The 18524-nt window shown below is 46.8% G+C and overlaps 8 protein-coding genes across 8 annotated transcripts; 5 read left to right on the plus strand and 3 right to left on the minus strand.

Moving 5' to 3' along the window:
* Window positions 1–954: 954 nt before the first annotated feature.
* On the plus strand, window positions 955–2609 carry cit1 (citrate (Si)-synthase CIT1; the record flags this gene model as incomplete). The annotated part of the gene is made up of 5 exons (XM_040957393.2): window positions 955–1065; window positions 1128–1192; window positions 1257–1341; window positions 1401–1448; window positions 1503–2609. The coding sequence occupies 5 exons, from the start codon at window positions 955–957 to the stop codon at window positions 2607–2609; spliced, it is 1416 nt and encodes a 471-aa protein (XP_040812069.1).
* A 729-nt stretch (window positions 2610–3338) lies between these two features.
* On the plus strand, window positions 3339–4980 carry N7455_010067 (putative mitochondrial DNA replication protein (Yhm2)). The gene is made up of 4 exons (XM_040957491.2): window positions 3339–3620; window positions 3677–3773; window positions 3916–4588; window positions 4722–4980. The coding sequence occupies exons 1-4, from the start codon at window positions 3504–3506 to the stop codon at window positions 4774–4776; spliced, it is 942 nt and encodes a 313-aa protein (XP_040812093.1). The 5' UTR covers window positions 3339–3503; the 3' UTR covers window positions 4777–4980.
* Window positions 4981–7014: 2034 nt separating this feature from the next.
* On the plus strand, window positions 7015–7255 carry N7455_010068 (uncharacterized protein). The gene is made up of 2 exons (XM_065606365.1): window positions 7015–7139; window positions 7174–7255. The coding sequence occupies exon 1, from the start codon at window positions 7037–7039 to the stop codon at window positions 7136–7138; it is 102 nt and encodes a 33-aa protein (XP_065460328.1). The 5' UTR covers window positions 7015–7036; the 3' UTR covers window position 7139; window positions 7174–7255.
* Window positions 7256–8762: 1507 nt separating this feature from the next.
* N7455_010069 (uncharacterized protein) lies at window positions 8763–10638 on the plus strand (the record flags this gene model as incomplete). Its single annotated transcript, XM_040957445.2, has 3 exons — window positions 8763–8829; window positions 8901–9909; window positions 9972–10638. 3 exons carry the CDS (start codon window positions 8763–8765, stop codon window positions 10636–10638), a joined length of 1743 nt encoding a protein of 580 aa, XP_040812028.2.
* Window positions 10639–11090: 452 nt separating this feature from the next.
* N7455_010070 (aldo/keto reductase family protein) lies at window positions 11091–12148 on the minus strand (the record flags this gene model as incomplete). The annotated part of the gene is made up of 2 exons (XM_040957488.2): window positions 11091–12040; window positions 12109–12148. The coding sequence occupies 2 exons, from the start codon at window positions 12146–12148 to the stop codon at window positions 11091–11093; spliced, it is 990 nt and encodes a 329-aa protein (XP_040812040.2).
* A 547-nt stretch (window positions 12149–12695) lies between these two features.
* N7455_010071 (short chain oxidoreductase/dehydrogenase) lies at window positions 12696–14170 on the minus strand (the record flags this gene model as incomplete). Its single annotated transcript, XM_065606366.1, has 2 exons — window positions 13868–14170; window positions 12696–12917 (listed from the first exon to the last, which is right to left on the minus strand). The coding sequence occupies exons 1-2, from the start codon at window positions 14156–14158 to the stop codon at window positions 12696–12698; spliced, it is 513 nt and encodes a 170-aa protein (XP_065460329.1). The 5' UTR covers window positions 14159–14170.
* Window positions 14171–15219: 1049 nt separating this feature from the next.
* hem13 (coproporphyrinogen oxidase) lies at window positions 15220–16589 on the minus strand (the record flags this gene model as incomplete). Its single annotated transcript, XM_040957434.2, has 2 exons — window positions 15220–16326; window positions 16380–16589. The coding sequence occupies 2 exons, from the start codon at window positions 16587–16589 to the stop codon at window positions 15220–15222; spliced, it is 1317 nt and encodes a 438-aa protein (XP_040812061.1).
* Window positions 16590–17288: 699 nt separating this feature from the next.
* On the plus strand, window positions 17289–17810 carry N7455_010073 (autophagy-related protein 8; the record flags this gene model as incomplete). The annotated part of the gene is made up of 3 exons (XM_040957529.2): window positions 17289–17378; window positions 17489–17721; window positions 17777–17810. The coding sequence occupies 3 exons, from the start codon at window positions 17289–17291 to the stop codon at window positions 17808–17810; spliced, it is 357 nt and encodes a 118-aa protein (XP_040812121.1).
* Between the last annotated feature and the right edge of the window lie 714 nt (window positions 17811–18524).

The raw sequence follows: 18524 nt of genomic DNA on the forward strand, positions 1-18524 counted from the left end.
CATGTACTCCGTACTCCATACCTTATTATTATTACAGCTGATTACAGCTGATGAGCCGAGGGACCCGCGGGCATATCCCTTTTTGGCAATACATTTCTGCCCCTGGCTCCCGCTCTATAGCTCCCGACCTCGGTGAACCATTTCAGAAAAGGCCATTATACAACAAGTACAAAGTATATTTTTGGTACAACGATAGCCCTAGAATTTCCGATCTACAATTATCTACTCGAGGTCATGGCATTAAATTCATTAAGGCACCCACGTGCACGGAGTATGTAGTATAATATCCATCTGATAAGGTCCTACCGAGGGTTTCCATATCGGACGGATGGCGGCACGGAAGAAAATGGCGACTTTTCGACGTCATTACCTGCCGCTCAGTGTATTTGCAGTACCGCCCGCGAAATTTTGAAACATTAGAACCGGGGCAAAATGTGGGAGGATTTAATTACGTATATTATTGAAAATGATTTAAATAGTAAATTAATACATATCTATTATTATGAGATCTTATATAAATATACATAATCCCTTAGATCTATAATACATAGGTAGATATGTAGTATCATATTATAGTATATATGTTGTAGTAGAAAAGAACACATATCCTAAATCAAAATTCCCGTATTTCGCAATCCGCTACGTAGTAGATCTGCCGGCAGCCCGAGCCCGTGCTCTTCCGTACCGTTGGGGGGGGAAAATTACAGTAGAGACGACCTCGGGGGGAGCTGTCTATAGCTGACTGAGCTTCCACGGCGTCCCGAAAGTGGCCCAGTTACCGTACCGACCGTACCGGCTGTAATACGGCCAAATGGGAAAAAAACCGAGAAAATTCCAGGCGCAAAAGAGCTCCTCCCCGAATTCTTTCCTTTCTTTCTTCTTCTCCCCCAGGCTTTGTGACCACTTCTCCATTTCCTCCATATTACCCATCCCATATATCCTGTCTGAGTCGACATGGCTTCTTCTCTCAGAATCGGTACTACCGCTCTCCGGTCTTCCATCGCGAAGCCGGTGCAGACCGCTGCCTTCAATGGCGTGCGCTGCTACTCTTCCGCTAAGACCAAGGTATGATGCTCTTCAGATTCAACTAAGCTTGTACGGAATGCTAACTTGATTTGATTGTCTAGTCCCTGAAGGACACCTTCGCCGACAACCTGCCCGCCGAGATCGAGAAGGTCAAGAAGCTCCGCAAGTATGTGACGCGCCCTTTTATGCAAAATCAAACACCAGCTAATCACGGTATTCAATCGTTCCAGGGAGCACGGTAACAAGGTCATTGGTGAGGTTACCCTCGACCAGGCTTACGGTGGTGCCCGTGGTATCAAGTCCCTCGTCTGGGAGGTAAGTCGAGAAATTTCACAGCCCCTGGCAAATGATGACGCTAACATTTTTTTTACTAGGGTTCCGTTCTCGACTCTGAGGAAGGTATCCGTTTCCGTGGCTACACTGTAGGTTTTTATCGACTCGGATATTGTTTCCTGCTTGCTCACTGTTATTTCTAGATCCCCGAGTGCCAAAAGCTCCTGCCCAAGGCCCCCGGTGGTGAGGAGCCCCTTCCTGAGGGTCTCTTCTGGCTTCTGTTGACCGGCGAGATCCCCTCCGAGCAGCAGGTCCGTAACCTGTCTGCCGAGTGGGCTGCCCGCTCCGATGTCCCCAAGTTCGTTGAGGAGCTCATCGACCGTTGCCCCAACACCCTCCACCCCATGGCCCAGTTCTCTCTGGCCGTGACCGCTCTCGAGCACGAGTCTGCCTTCGCCAAGGCCTACGCCAAGGGTGTCAACAAGAAGGAGTACTGGACCTACACCTTCGAGGACTCCATGGACCTCATCGCCAAGCTGCCCACCATTGCTTCCCGCATCTACCGCAACGTCTTCAAAGATGGCAAGGTCGCCCCTGTCCAGAAGGACAAGGATTACTCCTTCAACTTGGCCAACCAGCTTGGCTTCGGCGGCAACAAGGACTTCGTTGAGCTGATGCGTCTGTACCTGACCATCCACTCCGACCACGAGGGTGGTAACGTCAGTGCCCACACCACCCACTTGGTTGGCAGTGCCCTGAGCTCCCCCATGCTCTCTCTGTCCGCTGGTCTCCAAGGTCTTGCCGGTCCCCTTCACGGTCTCGCTAACCAGGAGGTCCTGAACTGGATCACCAAGATGAAGGAGTCCGTCGGCAGCGACATCAGTGACCAGTCCATCAAGGACTACCTCTGGTCCACCCTTAACAGCGGCCAGGTCGTCCCCGGTTACGGTCACGCCGTTCTGCGCAAGACTGACCCCCGTTACGTCTCCCAGCGCGAGTTTGCTCTCCGCAAGCTGCCCGATGACCCTCTGTTCAAGCTGGTCAGCCAGGTCTACAAGATCGCCCCCGGCGTTCTGACCGAGCACGGAAAGACCAAGAACCCGTACCCCAACGTCGATGCCCACTCTGGAGTTCTCCTCCAGTACTACGGTTTGACCGAGGCTAACTACTACACCGTCCTGTTCGGTGTGTCCCGTGCCATTGGTGTCCTTCCCCAGCTGATCATCGACCGTGCTCTTGGTATGCCCATCGAGCGCCCCAAGTCTTTCAGCACTGAGGCCTACGCCAAGTTGGTTGGTGCTAAGCTTTAAGCGCATGAATTTTCCCATCTCGTTTTTTTAATATCATCCTTGGGGCCCGTTGAAAACCCGGGTTAGACATTTTGTATTATCTCCTTTGTTTGACCGAGAGAGTCTTTGGTTATTTTCATGTTGTATGATAGGGACTTGATCGGTTCGAGCGGGCCTTGTAACAGAACTTCCATGTCAAATCATTTATGATTTCCATTTTATTTTTTTATTTCATACCGTACTTTTGTATTCAGAACATGGCTATATATTCTGTGCATGCATATGTAGATACCGACATATGTAGATATCGGTGAAAAGCCTAAAAGTGCTAAATGCGGGACACAAGGTACAGCGTAGGATATCACACGGTCTGACGACTACCTGTGTTGAATCGATCACATGCGGATATTGTTGGGAACACTCAACGTCTCCACATGTCAACAGAGAGCAATAGTTAGATAGAATACATATAATTGTAATCATTGTATCCAGAGGTATACAGATATGTATATTGTAAATGGAAACAAATATATGAGAATAATACAAAATAAAAATAAAAATAAAGATAAACAAATATAGTATGTACGGAGCACTTTATGACCTGCTCCGAATTACGCTGGTGGATTCCTTCCGGTATGGGAGGTACCGAGTACCCAATGGTATGAGTGGAAACTCTGGAGATCGGATGTACCAGGTACGAGTCCTCCCCCCAGCTTACTGTCGCCAAAGCTTTGATTTCCCCGACCCTATAAGACAATCTCTACCTTCCTCTCTTCTTTCTCTTCCATTCACACTTCCCACTTACAAATTTCATCCTCCTTTGACTTTCTTAGTCCTCCTCCCCCCTTCTTAAAACGCACGAAGCCCCCTATATCCCTTGGTCAGGGCCCCTTTCAGCGAATCCATCATCCCAGAATGTCTACAACTACGTCCGCGGCCTCGGCCCCTAAGCTCGAGAAGAAGCCCGTCAAGTTCAGCAACTTGTTGCTGGGCGCAGGATTGAATTTGTTTGAGGTTACATCATTGGGACAGGTATGGCATACTCCCAGTCATTTAGTAAACAAGGGGAAACTAACCATCCCCCCCAGCCGCTGGAGGTGATCAAGACAACCATGGCCGCAAACCGGGGCGATAGCTTCGCGGGCGCTATGGGTCGGATTTGGGGCCGTGGCGGCATTTTCGGTTGTAAGTGTCCATTCAATACCCGCTTCTGAATCTATTCAATACCCGCTTCCAATTTCCCCCGACCTGCCCTAGCTAGCGCGTGGGGGCACCGGACCCGCCAGATATGAGGAACTCAAAACTAATTGCGAGATCGGATGTTTAGACTACCAGGGACTCATTCCGTGGGCCTGGATTGAGGCATCCACCAAGGGTGCGGTTCTCCTCTTCGTCGCCTCCGAGGCCGAATACTACGCCCGCTCCTTCGGTGCCAATGACTTTGTCTCCGGTATCAGCGGTGGTATGGCTGGCGGTGTCGCTCAGGCCTACGCTACCATGGGCTTCTGCACCTGCATGAAGACTGTTGAGATTACCAAGCACAAGATGGCCGCCACCGGTGTGAAGCCCCCCGGCACCTTCGCGACCTTCATGGATATCTACCGCAAGGAGGGTATCCGCGGTATCAACCGTGGTGTCAATGCCGTCGCCATTCGCCAGACTACCAACTGGGGTTCCCGCTTCGGTCTGTCCCGTCTCGCTGAGTCGGCTATCCGCAAGGTTGCCAACAAGGAGGAAGGCGCTAAGCTGTCCGCCGCGGAAAAGATCTTGGCTTCCAGTCTAGGTGGTGGTCTGTCCGCCTGGAACCAGCCCATTGAGGTTATCCGTGTCGAGATGCAGAGCAAGACCCCTGACCCGAACCGCCCCAAGAACTTGACCGTCGGCAAGACTTTCAAGTACATCTACGACAGCAACGGCATCCGTGGTCTCTACCGTGGTGTGGCTCCTCGTATCGGTCTGGGCATCTGGCAGACCGTCTGCATGGTTGCTCTTGGTGACATGTAAGTGTTCCACTTCCCTCATTCTCCACACTTTTCCGGTTATTCCGTTGTCATTGTGATCGGCCTTTTTTCCTTTTTCCTTTTTTTTTCATATGAAACCTCGGGCTAACCAGATCTCCTTTCTACCGAACAGGGCCAAAGAAGCAGTCGAAAAACTGACCGGCGACAAAGTCACCGCGAAGCACTAGAGAAGGTTTGAGATACCCTTCTGCCGTGCAGTGGTTTTCGGAATGGAAGTTTTTTGGTTTTTAGTCTAGATGCATTTGCTCATATAACTTCATAATTAGTCTGGTCCTGTGGACAGACCCGATACCCATTGAATACATTTGCGGCTTTCCTCATATTTTTACCTGGATGTGTCTTGTTCACTTGAACTGTATCAATTTCATAATTTCATAATCTCTCTCTCCTTCGATTCCCAATTAGATTCCCAACTAGATCCCTAATTAAACGCCGGAACTATAATTCCGATTTACACATGGGCTATACTCTGTACTCCGTAACCAATCCAGGAACACCTTATGATAAACATCTAATTCTCCGCATTTAATTCTCCGGACCTTTAATTTCAGCCACCGAACCCCAGTTTTAGTGGGCTCAAAACCCCAGACAAAAACATCATCCGATGTTCGGTGCGCGAATCGGCCATTTCACCTCTTCAGCCCGACAACCGATACTATCCAAATACTAAACAGAGAGAATCCGATGCCTATCATGGCTTCTCTTAGATCCCAGAGTTTACGCTAGATAATTCATCCATGCCACTCTTGCATGAGACTTGCAGTACTCCGTATATAGCATCTACTCGGTGTAGCGGGCCAATGCGGGGGATTTGACCTCGGCCTATGGAAATCAGTAACATGCATTCATATGGGCTTCCGTCTATCCGTCGGCTACTCCGTGGACAATACAGATTGCGGTGAGGTTTCTCTCATTCCTACAATTTTTTCGGGATGATTCCGGGTGTCGGCCGAGATTCCACATGCACATATTTCCGAAAAAGTATGGAGAATTGGAGATCCTGGTAACTACATAGTGCATTCCATGTTGGTCTCTATTTTTGTTTCCGTTTATGTAGCCACATTCTCATCGACACTTCATCTTCACTGGTAAGATGGCCGAGTTGGTCTAAGGCGCCAGGTTAAGGTATACCTTGACTCCACAACTAGCAATAGTTTCCTGGTCTCGCAAGAGGCGTGGGTTCGAATCCCACTCTTATCATGTTCTTTTTGCATTTTATTCATATCTATCTCTATCTCGATAGAAAGCTTTTGTTAGCTCAATTGAGTTATTTTTGGTGTGGTGGGAGGTGGGTGGTTGGATTGAACTTTTTGAAGTTGTTTTTTTTGCAGATGTTGAGTTTTAACAAAGTTGGGTTTGATTCTAAATTGCAAACAGATCCTGTAATTTTCAAGGTCAGGCGCTATTTTATACATGTACTTCGTAAGGCTTCGACTGTTTCCTTGACTTACTTAATATATATATATATACATATGTGTAAGTAGGTAGATACTATAAGACAGACGAATAACTCTTTTACCTTTCGCTTCATCCTCGGCCATTGTCCTAATAAGAAGATATAATACCACAATATAGAGTAATGACTTGATCTTAAACCCCATATAACTAAGATCACCACCCATAGAGAAAATACTGCTATGGCATCATAGATATCAGAATCTGACCTTGTCACTTTACCTTCCCTGTATGATACCTCTGGCGAATAAACATGAAGTATAAAGTTACTGCTGATACGCTTAAGAGTCCATACTCATTTTCCATAACCAGACAATTCAATGATAAACCACCAAGGGACTCCTGTCGCCGGTTCTGCGCTACTATACATCTCACACTCTTCGACCTTAGCTATACCCCCAAACCTAAATGGTTACGATTTCTATATGCCACCAGTATAGCCATATATCTTATACATTCTCTGGGACTATACCCTGGCCTGTTCAGTGGTCTAAGATAAGAGGCTAGTCTGCTTCTGGACCATGATACCAGTCAGACCCGAGATATATAGGACGGACCATGGCAGATGAGCATTGATTGCAGTTTTAGTATGCCTTTATATAAAAATTGTGACATACCTATGTATAGACTCGAGGACTTTGAATAGAAAGTTAAAAAGTATTAAACCAAGAACATTCAAGGGAGACCATGCTCAAAAAGTCTTGCCCTAACAGCAACTAGTAGTATGTAAAGCGGTCTTTAACCATCGCCTACCTCCGTACACTAGGCTCTAATCGCGTGCCTTTTCACTGGATCTGACGCTAGAGGTAATAAAATATATTAGGAATCTAAAGTTTTAAATGCGATTTTTGAGGCTCTCCATGGCTAAATTAATACACTATCTCAATCAGAATGTAAGAGAATTTTCTTGCTATATCTATACTAGCTACGTATAAAATTGTAAGTTAAAGTGAGGCCCTTGCCGACGGATACATGGGACGCACAAAGATGGAAGAATTTTTCCTTGCCGAACCAACCCGCCACACCCACCGTTCTCGACGACAAAAACTTCACCAATGCCAAATTAGCAAGTGATGTATGAATAAAATGCAAAAAGAACATGATAAGAGTGGGATTCGAACCCACGCCTCTTGCGAGACCAGGAAACTATTGCTAGTTGTAAAGTCAAGGTATACCTTAACCTGGCGCCTTAGACCAACTCGGCCATCTTACCAGTGAAGATGAAGTGTCGATGAGAATATGGCTTTATGAAAGAATGCTTACCAGGAGTCAGTTCTATGATATGGACGAAGGCACTGTGCAATTGGTAAAATACTTTCGTTCTAGACCTCTTCGGCTTTCATCCCCCCACCACCCAAAATAGGTGCAATTAGGGCACGAGAAATATCTGTGGCAAATGTTAGGATAGTGGAATGGTTTCCAAGATAAAACAGCCTATAACTAAAATTGATCTATGTCGAAGGAGAGCCACGGACCCCGAAACCCCGGAGACATTATATGTATGTCGTCTATTGTGTCAGCCTACTACGAAATACGGGGCAGGGCTGGATGATCTGCATTTCATAATCCAACGGTAGGTACCTATGTACATGAAAATGTAGCCGTATCTACCGGATTTTGAGCCGCGGTTGTGGCTTGCCCGATTGAGGTGCCGCTGCTTTATGAGGGCTCTTGATTACTGTCGAATCGGTATGATATTTGATATGCATGTTCAAGCCGTTATGTCCTTATCGACGCAACCCATCAAATGCGATTGTGGCCGGAAATACTCCGAAGCTGCTACTGCTTCTTGTAACATGGACATTATTTCAACTGCCCAGACAGCCATGAAGTCATGTAGAACTCTGAGATTCCCGAACTTAAGCTAGACTCTTGATTGGAGATCCTTGACACTTGGAAGATACGTGTGGTGGTGGCTGAGGCAAGCCTTGGCATGGAGTTAAGCAGGGTTTGTCGGAGATGCTGATGTAGCGGAGATGCTTGGCAAAGGGTCTCAAGGGTCCCATGATATTCCGTACTCTTAACTCTTGATCGGATTATAAAGGATTGTTCAATTCAAATTAACATGTAGATTATCCAGAATTGGATTTTACATGTGGAAAAACAATAAATCAGGATACAATTTTATGAATTCTATCTGGCCTCCAATAACTCTGTTCTATGTCAAAACGAAGTACGAAGTAATCGGCACTTTGTAACACCCCGCAGATCGCTCATATCCAAATGGGGTCTTGAGAATGTTTTTTTTTTTCTTTCTAGAACCTCCAAGATACTCGATCGTGGCTGAGGAAGGCAGCAGCATTTCTCAGTGTTTTCTTTTTTTTTGCTGCAGGTGGCTGACAGGGCCAAGATCTCCACTGTACTCCATCAAGACCATAGGCGTTAGATCCCCAGTCAAATATTGGGCGACGGGGTCTTACAACATATGGTTCTTATTCTAGCCACGCGTCCAACTCTCACTTGGCGGTCTATTGTGCTTATGCCCGCCTAAAATCCTTTATTCTATTGATACTCGTTAGTTATGGATCTTTGCTTACATCTCAGTCATGGCAGAGAGACACCATATATGATTTGACGGGCGGTGGGGCTGGAGATTTATGGATGTGCATGTTAAATCTATATATTGCTACACGTTACTGCTTACAGGGAAGTCGATCCTTTTTCTTTGGACCATCAGGTCCAAAGCATAATATCTGAGATGAAGATCTTATCCTTTACCATTCTAACATTGCTTGCATTGATTGTGCCAATATTGGCTGTTGAATGTAAGTATACGATGTCCATGGGTGTCTCAACTGTCTCAGCTAAGCATAAACCTGACGCTGTTCACCTACAGTTGACCTGGTGTCATTCCGTCTGATCGATCCAGTGCTCTCTCCTGTGATTGATACAAAGAAATTCAGCATAACAACGAGGATTGAGACATACAACCAAACTATCGATTTTGTTTTAGAAAACAACGATGATCTCATATCACAGGACGTGCAGATCCGGTATCCCGGTATCCATGGGCAAGCCAACGAGGCAGGTGCCCGGTCGGACGCTCAAGTTCGATTTACAAGAGGATCAGTCTGGATGCAGGACACTATTAGGGGAAACCGGAAGAATGTCGGATGGGCAAGGCTTGCCGTGACTCAGCATGAAGAAAACTTGCTCTTCGATGGAGCCTTTACAATTATGGGTTCGCAGTATGCCCTCGAATTTGAGACCCTTGATGATGGGTCGACTGCGATAAAAGCCCACGAGCACGAATCGGCATTCACAACTGGAAGCCAATCGTCACTCCCTTCGCTCTGCGCAACTGTACCCGAAACACACTTGCATAAAAGACAGAGCTGGAATGGTTGGGATAACGAGGATCTCACTTCAACGATCGGCAGTACAAACGGTTGTCCGAACACGAGAGAAATTGCAAACATTGGCATCATGACGGACTGCACTTACACTGCAAGCTTCAATTCCTCCGACTCTGCCCAACGATACATCCTAAATATGGTCAACACTGCATCTGTTGTATTCGAGAACAGTTTTAATATCTCTCTTGCGGTACAGAATTTGACAATAAGTGACGCTGAATGCCCGAGAAGTACCTCAGATATGACTGCATGGAATGTCCCTTGCTCCCGGGGAGATCTTAACACGCGCCTTCAGACCTTTTCAAGGTGGCGAAGCTCCGTGAACGATGAAAATGCATACTGGACCTTGTTGACTGGGTGTTCAGTTTCTGCAGGGGAGATTGGGGTGTCCTGGATTGGAGCACTGTGTAACAAAGGCTCTGGTTCTAGTAATGGAGGAGCTGGTGCCAATGTTGTTGCTCAAACACCAGATGAGTGGCAGGTCTTTGCGTAAGTTGTCAGACCAACTGATCACCAAGGTGGTGATATTTCTTAGCTGACCAAAAGATTAGCCACGAGTCGGCCCATACATTCGGAGCAGTCCATGACTGTACTTCAAGTACATGCGGAAGTGACTCGACACAATGCTGTTCACTCTCATCGAATACTTGCGATGCTGGCGGGCAGTACCTCATGAACCCTGTATCTGGATCCGGGATGACGCGCTTCTCGCCCTGCACGATTGGAAATGTCTGTTCAAGACTCGGCTCTGGGCGGGTTGACGGGCGCTGCTTGGTGGACTCTCGGACTGGTAATACCACTAATACTAACGGACAATGCGGCAATGGTATTGTTGAAGCCGGCGAGGCATGCGATTGCGGAAATGGTGCCTGTAACGAACAAGAGACTCGGTGCTGTGACTCTTTGACATGTCAATTGCGAGCAGGAAATGGATGTGGTCAGACAGATGATGGCAATACTGGCAACACTGGAAACACTGGAAACACTGGACAAGGAAATCGGGGAAATGGAGGGTCAAGTGATGATGTCTCATCCTGGGTTCAGGATCATCTTTCGTTGGTTATTGGACTTGCTAGTGGTATTGGTGGAGCTTTGTTACTGCTCATATTTGGATGTTTGATTTGTTCCTGTCGGCGCGGCCGCAGAGAACCAGTCAATGTCAAGCCCGTTGTAATGCCCCCACCTCCTCGATATCAACCACCGCCTCAATATCAATAAAAGAAAATGCATTGTTCTGTTCCACATCAACGTCTTCTTGGCTGATATTCCCCTACCTCCACATACAGTGCTGTTAGGGGCGGCCATAGCTGCAATAATTCTTTTCTGTGTATTGAGGATAAGACGGAGACCAAACTATCCGTCGGGTTTGTTGGGAAATATACCCTACGCGATAATATCCAATGAGAGAGTTATGAACCGGTGGCATATTTAGTTGCCCGTACCCCGTTAACTCCAGTGCAGTAAAGCGAGGACTATTCTTGGCAATGATGACGGCTCTCGAGAACGGGCAAGTCCGAACATTTGTACATTTGTACTTGATGCTTTTGACCTTGATAGATGAAGGATAACCAGAACTACCCAGGAGCCACACTTGGCACATAATCCTTCGTTCTTGGTTTAAGGATCCATGTAAACAGAACAAGTGACATTCTATGGAATAACAAAATAAATCAATGCCAGTAGAGAAGCTCCTTTCCACGAACGATTTCCCATCCCTGGTTTAAAGCATCGACAACCTCCTTCGGAAGAGGACCCCCTTTCATAGCATCCATATTCTCTCTCAACTGTTTAGGACCACTAGATCCGATGACCACACCATCTCCATTTTCATCATTCAGCTGTGAGTGATGAGACAGCCACCGCAAGGCACACTCGATCTCCGTGAGACCGTGTTTCTGCGCAACTGGTCTAAGAATGTCAAGAGCGTCGAAGTCCGGCTCTTGATAGTACCGCCGACGAGCGAGAGCTCCAGGGCCAGTGTTTGGGTCAAACCTTCCACCAGCCGTAGCATCAGGCTTATCGCGGGAATAGCGATTGGTCAACATACCCGCAGCTAGCGGGTTGAAACAGTAGAATGCGATCCCATAGTGTCGAAGGCATGGCAACAGCTCCGGCTCGATGGCTCGGTGGAAGGCATTGTATATTCCTTGACAAACGCTAGGTTTGATCCAACCATTTCTCTCGGATATTTCGCACAGTCTGGCTACTTCCCAGGATTGGTAATTACTGATTCCCAGCTTTTCAAAATACCCTTCTTGGTACAGCTTGTTAACTTCGCAGAGCGTTTCCTCGAAGGGAACTGTCCGGTCCGGGCTGTGGAGGTACCATATGTGGACTTTGGGAACTTTGAGGGCTTCCAGGCTTCGTATCAAGCCTAGACGTAGATCCTTGGCATTGTGATGGTATGAAGTTCCCATCAAGGCCATCTTTGGGTTGGCTGCTGAGGGAAACAATTTGGTGTCAAGGTTCACGTCGGTCAAGTTCAAGTTGCCCAAGAATGTTTCGGAGGATCCGTCACCGTAGATGCGAGCTGTATCGATGTCGACATGGCCATAGCTTTTGAATAGATCGACCATCTGCTTGGCTTCTTCCAGGGTGTGGACGCGAGTCCGGCCATCGCCTTTTTTTTTTTTTTCAGACCGTTAGTTAATACATCACTTGGATCTGAGAATGTAGTTTGCCGATTACCTGGCTCGCCGATGTTCATAGATCCGAAAACAAGCTTCATTGCGGAATGTTTGAATTTATGCTGACCAGAAAACTATAACTATACCTAGGTATAGCTAGTGTGTATATATATATATATATATATATATATAATATAAACTACATATGTACTACCCCATTCTGTCGGCCGAAGTCCTTATATAATCCCGATACAATTCCTAAATAGGCAAGGTCTCCCCGTCCATAGGTGGGGGTTGATTACGCGCTAACGGTGGGTCGACTTATACGGAGTACACATGTAGTCATCCTTAACTATCATCAAATGAACTTGTATATGTTAACATAGTAATGAAGAAGCCGAATAGAGAATAAATGCATTTTATCCGGGGAATCCTGGAGATTTCTAGATGTTACCTCTAACTAAATACAGATATGATATCCCTCGGGGTCTTACGCTGAATTGACAGCAGTACTCAAAGCGATGTCTCGCATCTGCTCCAGTTCGACCTTCAGGTTGTCAATCTTGGGCAACGTGCGTGGGAAGCAGTCAGTGCCAAGAGGCAAACGAAGTAGGCTCTCCTTCCCCTGTCCCATTCCTTGCAGCTGGATCACGTCCAAGACCCGCTGGACCGACTTTGCGGGATAACCAGGTTGCTTGCCGGCAAAGCCATCGACAATCCCATGGCAGCACCGAGGGGTGTTCCTTCGTAGTCCTTGGTCATTCCAGCGGCTGGAACCTTGTGAGATCCGATCAATTTGGTGCGGAAGGCACCGGGCTCAACAAGCAACACTCGGATATTGAATGGGTTGAGTTCAGTAAACAGTGATTCCTAAAGCGCTGGTTTCAATGTTGTCAGTTGGCGACTTTTCAAGGTTGGGTTGGGAAACTAATTTGAACGGATGTGAGCTCCTACCCGAAGCCGGAGGATGCTCCAGTGATCAGCCAAAGTTGAGATGCCATTATATGTCAAAATGTGATAAGAGACTGGTCTTTGGATTGATGATTAGATTTGGGACATGGCGAGGACTGTTACGTTTGAACAGTTGAATTATAAAGTGCTTGCGAGCTAGGTCGAGGTCAAAGCCAAAACTATGATGAGAGCAATTGGATAACCCGAAAGATCCACCCACATATGGGGCCTAATTCACGCCACTCATGATTGAGCAAGGTGTGTTCAGCATTGCCAGAGTCGGTCAGCCATGGGAGGTACTCGCTGGAGATAACTACAGGCTATCTTGTAAGCGAGGAATTTAGAAATGCAGCCGTTTCCGAGTGTATTATCAATATGTATACGAGGGAGAGCAATGATCCTGTGGAATTTCTTCGAGGATTCAAAAATCAACGCCATCCATGCAGTGTCCGCACCAACCACATCCTTTGTCGCAGAGGCCCCAGTCCAGGTCATCGGTCATACCCATCCACTGTGCCGTGTTTGATTCGAGCTTGAATTGGGATTTATTCCTTTTTGGCTTTGGCTGTGAAGCTCGTCTTCTGTTTGAACTTGGTGTTGTGTTTGTTTTTCTGGCTGGAGAGGATGTGTCGATTGTATTTTCAGACTCTTGGACAAATTGTATCAAATTCCCCCATCGCCTGATTGCATTTCTGGATGGTTGTGCCGACGAGGTTTTTGTTGGAGGGTGGCCTGTAGAGCCTTGAAATGGGACAAACTATAATTCATATATATTTAGTTAGGGTTAAACTGATACACTGACCCTGACCATAACCACTATTCTGCTGGAAATGGCAAGAAAGGGAGCGTGTACGATGGGAAATACACACCAGGCGGTCGGCATTATCACAGTTGTTCGTGAGACCCGTTCTATCCGACTCGCTCGCTAGGTAAATACCTTGTAAGGGCTTTGGATTTTTCTGACTCGGTGGGTGGGATTTAGCAGGAGCAAGATTGCCTCTATCTTTAGGAACTACTCGGGGAGTAGGACGTGCTCGGTGAACATCGTTGAAGTGAGCATCAAGGGCTTGGTTGTTGACAAACAATCTAGCACGAGAGGAGCATGGGATAGTCCGTGGCCGTTGTGGTGGCATCTTTATGTCGATTCTAGACGTACCCATGGACTTGGAGGTTGGATCGATTCGGTTTTTTCGGAAGCGCGGGGTTGGGCTGGGATGAGGATAACCACTACGATCATGGGGTGTAACGTTAATGCACTATGTACATGTGTACCTTTATGTATGTATATTCTGACCCTACCACATGTACCACCGTATGTGTGTATAAATTGGTTCGTATGCCCCTATAGCAGGTTTGACGTTATATCATACCTAGGTAGAGTCAAACAGCAAACGTATACGGGGTATGTATCCTTCAAATGTTGTACAATCCCTGTATATCTTCCAGGCGGCAAACACAACCCTACTACTTACCTGCACTAGGCAATAGAATGGGTCCTTAGTTCATTAGCTTTATAGACAGATGTAGTCGAGGCATTTTGTGAATATACTACAGTCTACATGATATATAGTGTTATTTATATATAACTAACAGACTAAGGTTGCAATAACCTTGCTAAAAAGGGTTATGCGTAGTGGAAAACTTCCCACTTAGAAATTACAATACTTTAAGTGATCACTACCATATACATACCACATCGTTCAGATTTTTTTTTTTTCAAAAAAAAAAAAAAAAAAAAAGCGAGTAGAAAAGCCTTCTATCGAGATAGAGATAGATATGAGCAAAAACAAAAAGAACATGATAAGAGTGGGATTCGAACCCACGCCTCTTGCGAGACCAGGAAACTATTGCTAGTTGTGGAGTCAAGGTATACCTTAACCTGGCGCCTTAGACCAACTCGGCCATCTTACCAATGAAGATGAAGTGTCGATGAGGATATGGCTATATGAACGGAAGATAATGAATAGATTACCCTAGGTCCATCACCAAAACTACTGCTTTGAAGAGATCTAACGATCTTGGGTCAGTCGAGAATGAAAATTTCTCTACCTTATCAGTTATACATAGTTTTGTGTCTCAAGTCTTGCCGTGGACATGACGGTAGAGATATCTAGCTCAATAATTATTCACATTTACTCTACATGTTTTGTTAGGTAGTATACACACATAAATGAAGAAAACACCATAATACCCCATATACCGAACATGGCATATGAATCAATCATGCCCACTGGCGGGGGTGGCGCAGCACATCCATAATCTCTTTCTCGCTGGTCTTGTCCTCTGCCAGGTCATCTTCATCCACAGGCATGTTCTCTGTCCGTGTGCCAGAGACAGGGTCCATGTAAGCCCAGCTAGCAGTACGTGGGAGACTCATCAAGATACTTTCAACGCGGGCACTGGGCGTGCGCAAGCCAAAGCTAGTTCCACGATCATAGATAAGGTTGAACTCCACATAGCGGCCCCGACGAAGCTGCTGCCACTGCTTTTGTTCCGGGGTGTACAGCATGTCTTTGCGTCGCTCAATGATGGGCACATAGGAAGGAAGGAAAGATGCCAGACCGTCCGAAACGAAGGAGAACAGCGTCTCCTGCGGGTTGGAGGAGGAGCCGGCGGAAGTCTGAAGGAAGTTGGCGTCGAGGTCATCGAAGAAGATACCTCCAACGCCGCGGCATTCGCCACGGTGGGGGATGTAGAAGTACTTGTCACACCACGCCTTGAATTTGGGGTAGTATGTAGCATCGTGGCGATCGCATGTATCCTTAATGGTCTTGTGGAAGTGCTGAGCATCCTCCGGGAAGAGGTAGGTCGGGGTCAGATCCGTGCCACCTCCGAACCACCAGTTCTTATCCCCATTGATGGGGTCCTTGGGGTCGGACGTTTCGAAGTAGCGGTAGTTGAGGTGCACCGTCGGAGCCATGGGATTGTGTGGGTGCAAGACCAGCGAGAGACCGGCGGCGAAGAAATCCAGCGAGTCCACATCTGAGCCGATAAAGGACTTGTGATCGGCACGCATCTTCTCAAGGGCTGGCCGGGGCAATTTGCCGTACACCACAGAGACGTTGACACCCGCCTTCTCAAAGACGTTTCCGTCCTGCAGCACACACGAAACGCCGCCACCACCATTGGGGCGCGACCAGGTGTCGGTCTTGAATTGCTGCCCATCGATTCTGCCTAGTTCTTCGATAATCTTCTGCTGGTGTTGCTTGATAAGCTTTTCCATCCGTAACCGCATTGGGGAGGACTCGTTGATCTTCGATGATTGCTTCAGGGCCTCATCCACTTCAACTATGGATGGAGCGTCGAGTTCCGTGACTTCTTCTGTCATCTGGAATAAATAAGTAAATTGATCTCCTTTTGTTCTGAAGCGCTATGTCATACCATTGAGTATATAATTCCGCCGATGAAAGGCACGCCAAAGGCGAGGCGCAAGTATGGTCTCCACACAGTGAATGGCTTCGGTTCACGCGGTTCCTGCCCAGTAGAATATCCGCGGAATGAGGGTCCAGCGCGACGACCGGCAATACGCGTGCTTCGAGCAGACAACTGCCCCAGTGACCTCCGCAGAGGCGTGTATGATCGAGTGGCCATTTTTGGAATAGGATTGGTTGCGCGAATGGCTACCAGCACAAAGTATCAAAAGGTCAATGGCCAGAACCAAGAGAGTGATAACCCAAATCTGTACAAAGAATGATTTGAGGAAGAAGTTGAATTGAGTCAACGATTCAGCAAAACACCACGCAACCTCGGTCTCAAATCGTACGACTGTCTTAAGAGATGAGTTTGATCTGTTTGGCTGGATGAGATAAGCACGATAAGCTGCCGGGGGAGAAGTTGAAATAGGCACCAACGGGGCAGTACATGTAAGCCCCGGTATTGGTAAGATTGCTTTCATTTAGATATTATTAAAGGCCTGACAAATGTATTAAGAGATCTCTTAATCCACTAATATAGTATGTAACTAAATAACATCCATAGATGTGTTTTGCTATTATCCACGTGAGTAGAACCATCGAGACATCTGATTTCTGCCGCGTGACTATTGACTCACCGCCCATAGATCCCGTGATGGTATTACCGTAACGTCAGCGGGGAATCGCCTTGTCATCCTCTATCACCCCTCTTCATCTCTCTCTCTCTCTCTCTTTCTACTTTCCGCAAGATACTTCACATTCAGAGCTTCCCATCAAGAAAACCACCACTGCTACCAACTTCGCACCAGAGCTTCCTGGTGTTTTGATCTTACTCTCCACCCGACCCGCTCTCACTTATCGACCCTTATCAGTCACGATGCGATCCAAGTTTAAGGACGAGCACCCCTTCGAAAAGCGAAAGGCTGAGGCTGAGCGCATCCGCCAGAAATATGCCGACCGGATCCCTGTGAGTATCTTTGATTCCAGGGGATTTCCCCGAAAGAGGGTGGTTGGCTGCAACCAACCTCTCGGACCCTCACCGCTTGTTCGGTAGCTAACGGACTTGTCAACCTACAGGTTATCTGCGAGAAGGTCGAGAAGTCGGATATCGCCACCATCGACAAGAAGAAGTACCTAGTGCCTGCTGACCTCACTGTGGGACAGTTTGTCTATGTGATCCGCAAGCGCATAAAGCTTTCCCCCGAGAAGGCTATCTTCATCTTCGTTGATGAGGTCCTCCCTCCAACTGCTGCGCTCATGAGCAGCATCTACGAAGAGCACAAGGACGAAGATGGCTTCTTGTACATCACGTATGTTTTCCCTTTTTGTTGTTAATAAATGAAATCATACTGACATAACGGTTAGATACTCGGGCGAGAACACATTCGGTGACCTGTAGAGGTTGTTGAGTCTCATTTGCTTTGCTGTTCGGCCACTCTAACCTGCACGAGTGAGTCAATGATGGATGAACGGGCAGGCGAGGAGGCTTCTGCGACCTTGGGATACTGGTTTTGGGTCACTGGCGTTTCATTCGGTGTTTTACGCATTTCCTTTCTAACTTTGCTTGGCACCTATGCTCTTTAGCTGCAACTACAATCATTATGAGTTTTCTCTGGTTGTGGTAATATTCTGGGATTCTTTTGACAACTTTCTTTTTTTTTTATGTTTTGTTCTGTCGAGCAACGACGGGGCACCTGGAAACAAACCACAAATCAAATAAGGCTAGATAAAGTGTTTACACTTGAGAATATGATTTCTTTAGCCATGGTCTAGTAATGAGTAGACCTACTCTACTTTGTATAGATATATATGTACATACGTAGTGGTCCATAGTTAGTTACCATGGAATGTTTCCAAACACTAACCCTAAATAGTTCGTCAACCCCACAGATATAAGACATTAACACTATTCAGGCACAGTTTCACATCACTTCCGAGGTTATACTATTTTTACTCTATACAGTCAGTGTGTTGTACTGCAGGAATCCACTTCGGCCACTTTCAACCGACGGATTCCGATGCATATTTTCATAGAACTGTGGGGTTATTTGGTTTAGTTATGAAGGTGGACAATGAGTCTATAACTATGGAATTATATTATAGCAATCAAGTG

Source organism: Penicillium solitum, assembly GCF_028829755.1.
Source record: "Penicillium solitum strain IBT 25940 chromosome Unknown utg000008l_segment0_segment0, whole genome shotgun sequence".
NCBI lineage: Eukaryota > Fungi > Ascomycota > Eurotiomycetes > Eurotiales > Aspergillaceae > Penicillium > Penicillium solitum.

Excerpts from the sequence above, each read along its gene's own strand:
- N7455_010067 (XM_040957491.2), top strand. The coding sequence starts at position 3,504 with ATGTCTACAACTACGTCCGCGGCCTCGGCCCCTAAGCTCGAGAAGAAG. Across the intron at positions 3,774-3,915 it reads CCGTGGCGGCATTTTCGGTT|ACTACCAGGGACTCATTCCG; the intron begins GTAAGTGTCCAT and ends TCGGATGTTTAG. Across the intron at positions 4,589-4,721 it reads ATGGTTGCTCTTGGTGACAT|GGCCAAAGAAGCAGTCGAAA; the intron begins GTAAGTGTTCCA and ends TCTACCGAACAG.
- N7455_010068 (XM_065606365.1), top strand. The coding sequence starts at position 7,037 with ATGGGACGCACAAAGATGGAAGAATTTTTCCTTGCCGAACCAACCCGC.